The sequence below is a fragment of the Stegastes partitus genome, unplaced genomic scaffold (assembly GCF_000690725.1).
Source record: "Stegastes partitus isolate 25-593 unplaced genomic scaffold, Stegastes_partitus-1.0.2 Scaffold528, whole genome shotgun sequence".
Lineage (NCBI taxonomy): Eukaryota > Metazoa > Chordata > Actinopteri > Pomacentridae > Stegastes > Stegastes partitus.
In genome coordinates this window covers 228,067-237,991 of record NW_007578259.1, presented here as the reverse complement: position 1 = coordinate 237,991, position 9,925 = coordinate 228,067, and the positions used below count along the sequence as shown (strand labels likewise).

The window sequence follows — 9,925 nt, the reverse complement described above, 5'->3', positions numbered from 1 at the left end:
AGCACAAGTCTCACTGACAGCTACAGAAACCGTCTGATTGCAGCGATCGCCTCAAAAGGTTGAGCAACAACATGTTAAGTGAAGGTACCATCATGTTAGTCCAGGCCGGCTTCATGAGTTTATTTTTTAAATAGTTCTGTTGAACCATGGTTCAAAACCAACGTCTGATTTCCATTGGTTAACTTTCATAGAATTTTTATTTATTATTATTTTTGTCAGATTCAAGTTATTTCTGAGACCATTGTGGGTTTTCCTTTCATTAACCGACCGGTACCAACTACTTGGTCCATGTGTGTACAGTTTAAAGCGAGCTGCCAGCTTGCTGCTCTGAGGGATTTTTAAAATCTTTATTCACTTTGCAGGAGAGTCCCTGCAGTGATTGCCATGTTTTTAAGTCAGGGCTTGTTTCCATCACATCAACATCTTTCCCAGATTGATTTTAAGGCTGTTCTTGTTACGGTAAACTATGCTGATGGTGTCATTCTTATTATGCCCCAATCCCAACGGTAATCCAGCTGGATTATCCTGTTCATTTATTATATTTCAATCATTCAGTGACTTCAGGTTTCCACTTTTTTAGACGGGTCACATAACCTGAGTCATATATTTTCACACTTTTTTTAAAATTATTTTTTTGGCCTTGTTGGATAGGACAGTTGAGAGAGAGACAGGAGAGTGGGGGAAGGACTTGCAGCAAAGCGCCATGAGCGGGATTCGAACCCACGGCCGCTGCATCAGGGACTGTAGCCCCTGTACGTGGGTCACCAGCTCAACCAGGTGAGCCATACATTCGAACACTTTGCCTCCTCTGCCAGACGCGCCGTCAGTCCTCCCTCTGCTCACCTGTATACGGGATGAGCCCCTCCAGGTGAGTCCGGGCTCCCTGGTACTGCAGCAGCTCCTCGGGCGGCAGGTGAGTGAGCAGCACCTGGAGGACGGCCTGAGCGTCCAGACAGTTCCTGGCGTTGGTGTTCCACACGGCACAGTAGCGCAGGATCGACTCTGAGCGGGACGACAAACCACAACGGGGTCAAGTGTCAGCCAGCAGCCAGCGGAAATGGAAAAACAGAAGAAACACAGACGGTGTTATTACTATCTCCACTGGCAGGAATGCTCCCCGCAGAGTTTCCTGGTTGGATGCCAGCATTGTTTGAGAGTGAGTCAAGAAAAACTAGCAGCGTTAAGAAATGTCAAGAATTCCTGGGACTCTCCCGAGCCGTCACCGTGCCCACTTCACCTGTTGTCAGCAGCCTCCATGTGCTCGGCTTCTTTATCCGGTTGCTTCATAACTAAAAAACAACAAAACCTCATTTAACGCGTTACCTTTTTGATCCAACCGAAGCTTCAGCAGCGTCTTCTCCAGCAGCTCGCCGCTGTTCTCCCCCTGACGGATGGCTAGAAGCAGCACAGGACAGAAGTCAGGAGCTGAAGAAGATTTCTTTACATTGAGTCTGTAACAGTGATTGAGCTGGTACTCCTCACAGGCAGAATAAGATTTAATCTGTTCACTGGTAACGTGTCGTCACAGAAAGCTTCATTAAGTGGTAAATCGTGTCCATGCAGAATAAAAAAAAGTTCTGTGTTCCTGCTAATAACTGGCGCTAATCATGCACTTATTTCATTGCATTCGGGAAACGGTGCATTCGGAAAAATAGGCAGTGGAAGTGACGACACGGACCTGAGAAACCTGTTCTCCATCTATTAATTCATGTTCCACTAACAGCAGCAAACACACTGGGGAGTGGAAGCTGCATTATGCTCAGGATTACAACACCAGATACCCGGACACGTCCTTTGTGTTGCTTTTTCAGTGTCAGCATGAGAAGGTGTAATTAATTCAACGAGGCGTCGTCACTGGAAAACTTAGAAAGCCTGTCTTTTGTCTGACACACGTGTGCGTCCTGCATCTGAAGAAAAACCACTTCCAGCCTTGAAACAGATGCAGAAAAGACATTTTCTACAACAAAATGTCAGTGCACATGTCTGCGCAGCCAAAGAAAAGGAAATGACAGCGTAGAATGTTGTTTTTTCGGTTCCTTGCATCAGTGCTCAGGTGACTCAACTCCTGCAGCAGAATGAGAGCTGACAGATGGAGCCGATGACAGACGATCAGTGGCGATCACGGATGCAGATAAAGTACCTTTGATAACAGTGAGCACGGTGTGCGGCTGGTCCAGCGAGATGGCGAGACCCAGGGCCTTCAGATACTTCTTCTCATGGAGCAGGTTGGACAACTCCTGCTGCCTTTAGACAAAACACACACAGACACTCGTTCACACACATTGCTGGGAGTTTGTGCAGCGATCAGGAATGTTTCCTGCAGATTCACTCGAAGGATAAGAACCGAAAACGTAAGAAAGAAAAACGTAGTTCCTGGATAATCACTTGAATGGATGCCAGCACATTTATACAGTCTCAAAGATGAACACACGTCTGTTGTCTGAAGGCTGAAGCTGTGGCACACGATGAGGTTTAACTGTAATTAAATAAAGCACATGTTTATTTTTATGATTAAAATGTCTGAATTTGTCTCAACCCTCAGTCCAACACTACGACCACCGCCGTCCTGGTGAGATGAATTATTGATAGAAACTAAAGAGACGAAACATTTCTAAGGTTAATTTTGGTCATTTTAACTCTATATTTGATAAATACCAAATCCACTTCCTCTTCGTCAGACGTTACATGTGCAGGACAATCAGTGGCTTCTGTCTGCAGAGCCGCCTGACAAACAATCAGTAGTCTGAGACCTGAACGTTACACTGATCTATTCCAACCTCTGACCTGTGAACCCAGCTCAGACAAACACAGCCCTCTGTTTATTTATCAGGTCGGTCATTCCAGTCGGTCCAGTCAGTTGCTTGACCGTGGACCTCGTCATCATCTCTTGAAACTCCATAGGAACGATCTTTGGCATCTGAATCTGACATCTGCCCATTTTTTAGCTGAACTCCAACACTGTCATAATGCTTTGGAGCGAGATGCCACTTTCAGACGTCCACATCCTACAGCCTTTAGATTTTTAGGAGATATTAAGAAGGTTTTGGTGAATGGAGAGAATCAATCAAGATTTGCTCAAAAATCGCAGATAAAGTAGATTTTCAAACAAATGAACAAAATGTGTATATATCTAATACATAGGCTCTGTTTTAAAGAAAGAAAGGCTGGGGACTGGCCATGTGTGTCAATGAGAGATGGTGTAATGCTAGCACGTTAGCATTAAAGAGCGGCGCTGCACGAAGGATGTTGACCTGCTGGCAGTTGGTTTGCGGTTGTTTTACCTGCTGAGGGAGTTTTCGCCTGTCATGGCGATTACAGTTTCCATCCCCCCTCATGCTGATGCTGCTGCAGCCTGTGAGCTCATCCACAGCTCAGCTGCAAACATCACACCCTGAGTCTCTGATGGTCATCTCAGGAGACTTTAACCAGACATGGCTCACTGCCGCTCTCCCCACATTCAGCATGTGGACGGCCCAACCAGAGACGGTGGAGCCTTGGACCTGCTGTGTGCCGACACCAAGGATGCATATGACTGAATTATTGTTATTTTCTTGTACTTTCTCCATTTCTGGATGCTGCTGTGGCGTGTACATTTCCCCCAATGGGAGATCAATAAAGAATTAATCTATTTTATTTTATTCTAAAAAAAAAACAAAAGAGTCTTGATTGCCAGGATTTGCTGCATTTTCTCCATCACCAGACATGTCTGAACACCTCCTGACAACGTGAAGACGTCTGAAAGTGGCTCAAGTTCCAACACGGGAGCGATTCACTGAAAACTTCCATTTGGTAAAAAAGGATAAAAATGTTGATATTCAGCAACCAGATTGGCATCAGATTTCAGTTTCAGGTCATTCCTACAAAGTCTCAACAGATTCTGAAAAGGTCAAGCAGCCACCTGGGCTGAGTCGACTCAGGTGACAAACAGGTGAGAGAGCAGAACCAGAACCAGGTGAGGGATTCTCTATTGCTCCGACTGAACAGACGAGGATGGAGGCTCTTACTTGAGTATCTGATCCTCCTGCTTGGCCTGCTCCTCTGCCACCTCCTCTTCAGTCACATCCTGGTGGAGCACAACAGAAAGCGTTTGTGTTGCTGTGATAATCTACTAATGATCTGATCTCGTTCAGGTAGAAACAACCACACAGAGCAGACACATACTGTACACGCTTTATAAAAGAACAAGAGTTACTGATGTCACAAGTCTATGAGTTCATGCTGTAAATGTTCATGACCTCCACTGACCTCTGTGGGTGTGAGATGAGGACACTCGTTAGCACTAACGAGAACAGTTTTTGACATATATGAATTCCTTAACTGCTGAATAACTGATGTAATGTGTCCTTGTTCACCACATGTCCAGTGTAAACAATGTTAAGCTGCCTTCACATGTTGTTCTCTTGTCTTTTTTCATCTTTAGTCAATTTCTTTAGTTCTATTTTGTGATTTGTTGCAGCTTTCCAGGACATTTGTGTTCATTAAGTTTAAGAGAAAACAACACTAACAGCCAGACAGCAAAAGTTCTTTTTAGCTTTCTATCAGTTTTGCTGCTAAATGATGTCGTCAATCTTCTCCGCATGGCCGTCGTTCAGGAGAAGTCCTACTCACCACCCACACGGTGATGTTGGAGTCGGCCGAGCCCGTCACCATCTTGTCATCCTTGCGGCTGGAGTGGAGTCCCCACACTTTGTCCTGGTGGGCGTCCAGCGTCTTCACACACTCGTTGGTCTTTATGGTCCACAGCTTCACTAAACCGTCGGAGCCACTGAGCAAAAATGATAGAAGAGACTATTTAACGCCATCAGAAGCAGGTTGATTCACATCAATACATGTGGATTCCAGGTGGGTTTAGAGCAGAACACAGAAGAAAAATAAAACAGATTTCAACAGGAATACAACCAAAAAATCATTGCTTCGATTAACCAGGTAAAAAGTCTAAATATTCTGGGGTTTAAGCCTCTAAAATGGGAAGATTTGCTGCTTTTCTTTTAGCTTTTCTACAATTGTACACAAATAAATTTGGGTTTTGCACGGAAATAGGAATTTAACATTAATTAATAACAAAGTCTCATGAGTGGTGAATGTGCAAAAAGTAAAAAAGATTTACTCTCAACCAAAGAAATTACTATATATCTATATATAATTGACCAAATTTAGCTGCTTCTTTTATTTTTTTAAAGAAGAAGCAGCTGAATTTGGTGGTGAAACAGCCACAGGAGAAGTTTTTAAAATCTTTTTTAAAGTTACTGTCTGAATTTTTTTTGGGAATTTTTAATGCAAGCATCAGCAAATTATAAATAAATCAACTGTTTACAAATGTGGAAAATTTCCAGTAGTTCCTCAAAGTTTCATAACTTCAGTCAAACACCACAATGTTGTAAAACACCTATTTTCTTATTTTTTTAAATCTTATTAGTGACGAAGCGTGACAAATAATTTTGATGTAAATGTTTTTAGAACTACGTCACGGAAGTTGATCCACATCTAAGATATCTTGATAAGAACACATCAACTTTATTTCCCTGAACCTTGAGTACAATGTCCTGATTTAAAACTAACGCTGCATTCAAATGCATCCGCAACAGTGGGAACAATGAACAGCTGCGTTTTGTTAATATCATGAAGAAGCAGTTTTTTCTGTCTGCATATTAAAAAGCAATGAGTCTGTTTTAACTTGTTAGACAGAAATCTGCACTTTCCTTGTATTTCTGATGAAATGATTTTAAAAAAAGAAGTTTTGAGTAAATTAAACTTCTTAAATTCTCAAATGTTATCACTTGGCCGCAGGTGGTTTCCTTCAGCCGTTGCTAAAACCTCCAGAAACGTGTCTGTGCAGTAAAAACCCTGCAGGAATGCTGTGCGTGAGACTCTGTGTGGTTACCTGGTGAGCAGCTGAGTGCCTCGACTCACAAACACAACCTTCAGAACGGACGCATCGTGACCCTCGAACGTCTGAACAAACCAGAAGGAAACAAGTGTTAAAGGAGCTCACATTAAAGCCGGGACTCCGTTCTTCATCCGACACCAGAGACAATCCCTCGCACTCACCTTGAGGCAGCTGAAGTCTTGGAGGCTCCACAGCTTGGTGGTGCCGTCTGCAGAGGAGGAAGCCAGCACCTGGTCGACAGGTGAGAAGCAGACGGCCCAGACGCCGCGGCGGTGACCCCGAAACACCCCCAGCAGGCCCACGGTCCCGTCTCCGCTCAGGGACCAGAGCTTGGCGGTTCGGTCCTGGGAGCCCGAAGCCAGCAGCTTGTCGTTGGGAGACACGGCGACGCTGTTCACGTCCTGGAGGGATGAAAAGGGGAGCGATGAGGAGTCACTTCTCACAAGACGATGACATTTTTATGAGAGAAAGTTCAAGTGAATCAATTTTTTAAAACTCCTGAGACAGAAACGAGTGCAAAATGGAAAAGCTAAAAATCTACTTTTCCCCAAGAGAAACAGACGATTACTTCCCTGCTCTACCTCCAGCATTACATCACCTGCTTGTGTTCTACGTGTTGTTTGTGTTTTACAGGTTCAGGGACAGGAGTCGGCTGACTGACCGACTGAGTCTTGAGTCATCGGTGTGGAGGGAGAGCAGGAAAGTACGCTCACGTCATCAGCTCCACTCGTGAGCACATCAAGTTTTCCTGCACTTCCTTCAGAAGAGAATCACTGCACGACAGTTTACATGACTGGAGACTGACTCAGCTGTGTGCGTCTATTTACTGTCACAGCTCTAATTAGCAAAGAACAGCTGCGTCATTGCTCGTTGTGGAGAAGGAAGAAGCCACAGGATGAATAAAAGCACAACTACAGACTGGACTGAGGACAGACTGACCTGTTTTTCTCTGTGTTATTTTACAAAGTTCCAAAATCTGCCTCAGCTGGAGACAGTGACCCCGTTTCTTGTGTAAACTGTTCCCCTGCTGAGTAGACAGCACAGGTTTGTCATCGCAGAGAGGACCAAGTAGGAACAATGGTGCCATGCATCAGTTCCTCATGTTACTGAAGAACTGCTGAAGTGATGGTCCAGGTCAGGAGACGTTCACAAATCTAAGCTTAAAACTGTCACATTGCACCAGAATGACTTCATTCCACATGTGGTGTTTAAAAATTGGCCAAAATTAAAGTATTTGCTGAAACTAGATTGTAAAAATCTGAGACTCGCTGAGCAGTGACCAACGATCATGTGACGAAAACTCAGAGACCTTTAGGCTTCAATGCCGGCTGCGTCTACGTGGAGCAGATAGGAGATATGGGCAGCAATTAAACATTTAACGAGCAAAACATACACAGTATGGGAGGTGTTTGTAACATCAGCAAGCTCTGAGAAAAAATGATTCACATGCTGAGTATTTTTTTTAAATTCTGGTAAATAAGTAATGGAGGAAATTCCCTTGATTTTCCTGTTCTACATTTATGGCATGAACACTTTGTGACACTGCACACGAGACATCTGTGAGCTCTCTGTGCTTATAGCTGCAGTTGTTCTGGTTCCACAGAGGAGCAGTGAAAGAACAATCCACAGTGAAGAAACGTGTGACGAGAGCAGAAAACACCCAGAAGCTGCAGTTTAAAAGTTGAAGGTTAACAGATTAAGTGTACAGAAGCTCAACCAGCGACCTTCTGGCTGTGAGGCGACGGTGCTAACCACCGAGCCACCGTGCTGCCCTGTTTCTAATGTGAAATTTAGAATTTCAATATAATTCATTCCTGTTTTGAGTCATTTTTTACAAAAGTCTACAACCTCATAGGACATTGAAGTCTCCACACAGCTGCTGTGTGTACGCGTCTATCTATTGTCGGATGTTTTTCTCCTTCGGCTGATGAACGTTCAGTCTCGTACCTTATCGTGAGCCTTCTCCGTGGCGCGAGCAGTCAGCAGATGGATCTCCTCCCCTGCTGTAGGAAAGTCTGCTGGCAGGTCCCACACCTTCACCGTACAGTCCTGACTGCCGGTCACCACGAAAGACGCCTTCATCCTGGACACAAACACAAAGACGGAGAATCCTTCTTGAAACATTTACCCGTAAGCTGTGTCAGCACATGTGATGAAAATGTAGGAAGTGTCACCTGGAGCAGGTGATGGAGCCCACGGCGTTGGCGTGGCTGGAGCCCTGAGCCACACATCGCACCTGACCGTCACCGTCCATCTGCCAGACACGCACCGACCTGTCCTGAACACAGACACACAACACAAACACACACTGCTGGTTTAAAGGTGCAGCCTGCCTGCTTGTACACAACCAACCCAAACTACGAGCAGAGGACAGACTCATGAATCCAGTGAGGTTGGTGGTTGTAGCTTGGAAGAAACAGCATCGCCTGCTCCTCTCTGTCCCATTTTAAAATGGGAAATATTGAACAAGCAGTCGGTTTTAGCACCACTGGGAGACTCCCGTCCTCTGCTGAGTCCTCCGTGCAGCAGGATGAGGACGGAGTCTGCATCCGGATCTACGGCTCCACCAGCCAGTAAAAACTATGCAAAGATGCAGCAGCAGCAGCCAGGAAGTTCAGCTCCAATGAAAGATGATTGTGGATGATTTAAGATATCTTCAGCAGAGCGATCAGAGAGTGATGCTGCAGTTTGAAGTCTGTAGACCCACAACAACGACTCCAGAACATTTGCACAGTTTCACCAGGAACAGGATGAAGTCTGCAGCCGGATCTTTGGTTCTTCCAGTCAGTAAAACAATCTAAAGAACTCATTCTCACGAGCTGTGTTTGTGAGCTACAAGCTATGAGAAACTGACATCCAGTTCCACCCTGGATGTGGCTGCATGTTTCTCTTTTAGCCGTTATTGCTGTTGCACGTCTATGACATTTGGAGCGAAGCCTCTGAACGCCGATTCATGATTTCCACAAGGGCTGGCATGGCACAACGAGCACACTGTCTGCACAACAAGAGCACTGATTGTGCATGTGCAAGAAAGAACAAATGACAAATGTTGAGGGGATTCTTCATCATTCACACCTTTTAAATTCATCATAGATCAGTTGTAGTTTAAGCAGCCACTGCTGGACACGAGTGCTGAGACTTGAACATGTTCTGAATCAGCAGCTCAGAAATCCTGTCAAATCCAAACTAACCACTAGATCTAGAATAAAAAGAAATCCCAGCCAACCTTTAGGAAACAACCTGAAGAGCACAGTTTTTGTGGCGTTCGTTATGTGCGTCAGTTTAACGTGGACTCATCTTGCAGAAACCATGAATCGGATCTGACGGCGCGCTGAGAGGACGGTGTGTTCGATCAGCTGTCAAACATCAACAAACCTTCTCATAAATACATGAGAGGCTCCACCTTTAGATGTGGTTTCGTATTTGTTCTATTTATAGACGAGCATTCGGTCCCGTAGGTGTGTTGGCGCTGATGTGCCAAATACCTGAAAACAGCTCTAATTAGTGTCTCTTCCTGTTCCTGGTTGTTCTTACCTTCGCACAGCTGGCAAAGAGGGACCCTTTCTTGAACACGTCCAGTGTGAGGACAGTATCTGAGGGGGAGACAAACAGATAAACCCAGAGAGATAAATTCAACCTGCTCAGCAAGACATACGTTAACAAAACACAAATCAGACACCAGCTGACTGCCTCAGACTTCTGGTATCTCCAATCAGTTCAGTGATCCTGAAGTGAAACGAGAGAGAACCTGTCCTTTTACCTCCAGTAAGCTGAAAACCAGGGACAAAGAACACATCACATTGTTCATCTCTACATTAAAAATGGACATTTAGTCAAAAAACAGCAGCAGCTCCACCAGCACATACTTTCCTTTAAGACAATAATAATAATAATAATAATTAAAGCCGCAAGCGGCGATGGACGGGTCCTCGCACCTACGCTTGTCGGCCTTCGCGCACGGCGGGACTGTGATCCGGCATGTCGAGTTTGGGGCAGATCGGAGCAAGTGCGGCCTAGTTACGAGCCACTTCCTGTTTA

At 44.9% G+C, this 9,925-nt stretch overlaps 1 protein-coding gene across 1 annotated transcript in view; it reads right to left on the bottom strand.

Moving 5' to 3' along the window:
• The window catches only part of tbl3 (transducin beta like 3), a 20,738-nt gene that overhangs the window by 4,568 nt on the left and 6,245 nt on the right, over window positions 1–9,925 (bottom strand). Inside the window, exons 12-21 of the mRNA XM_008287920.1 lie at window positions 9,422–9,480; window positions 8,062–8,165; window positions 7,835–7,970; window positions 6,049–6,288; window positions 5,882–5,952; window positions 4,609–4,765; window positions 4,005–4,063; window positions 2,141–2,244; window positions 1,324–1,395; window positions 844–1,002 (exon numbers count right to left, since the gene is read on the bottom strand). Coding sequence (XP_008286142.1) covers window positions 844–1,002; window positions 1,324–1,395; window positions 2,141–2,244; window positions 4,005–4,063; window positions 4,609–4,765; window positions 5,882–5,952; window positions 6,049–6,288; window positions 7,835–7,970; window positions 8,062–8,165; window positions 9,422–9,480 — 1,161 coding nt within the window. The remainder of the gene's footprint in view (window positions 1–843; window positions 1,003–1,323; window positions 1,396–2,140; window positions 2,245–4,004; window positions 4,064–4,608; window positions 4,766–5,881; window positions 5,953–6,048; window positions 6,289–7,834; window positions 7,971–8,061; window positions 8,166–9,421; window positions 9,481–9,925) is intronic.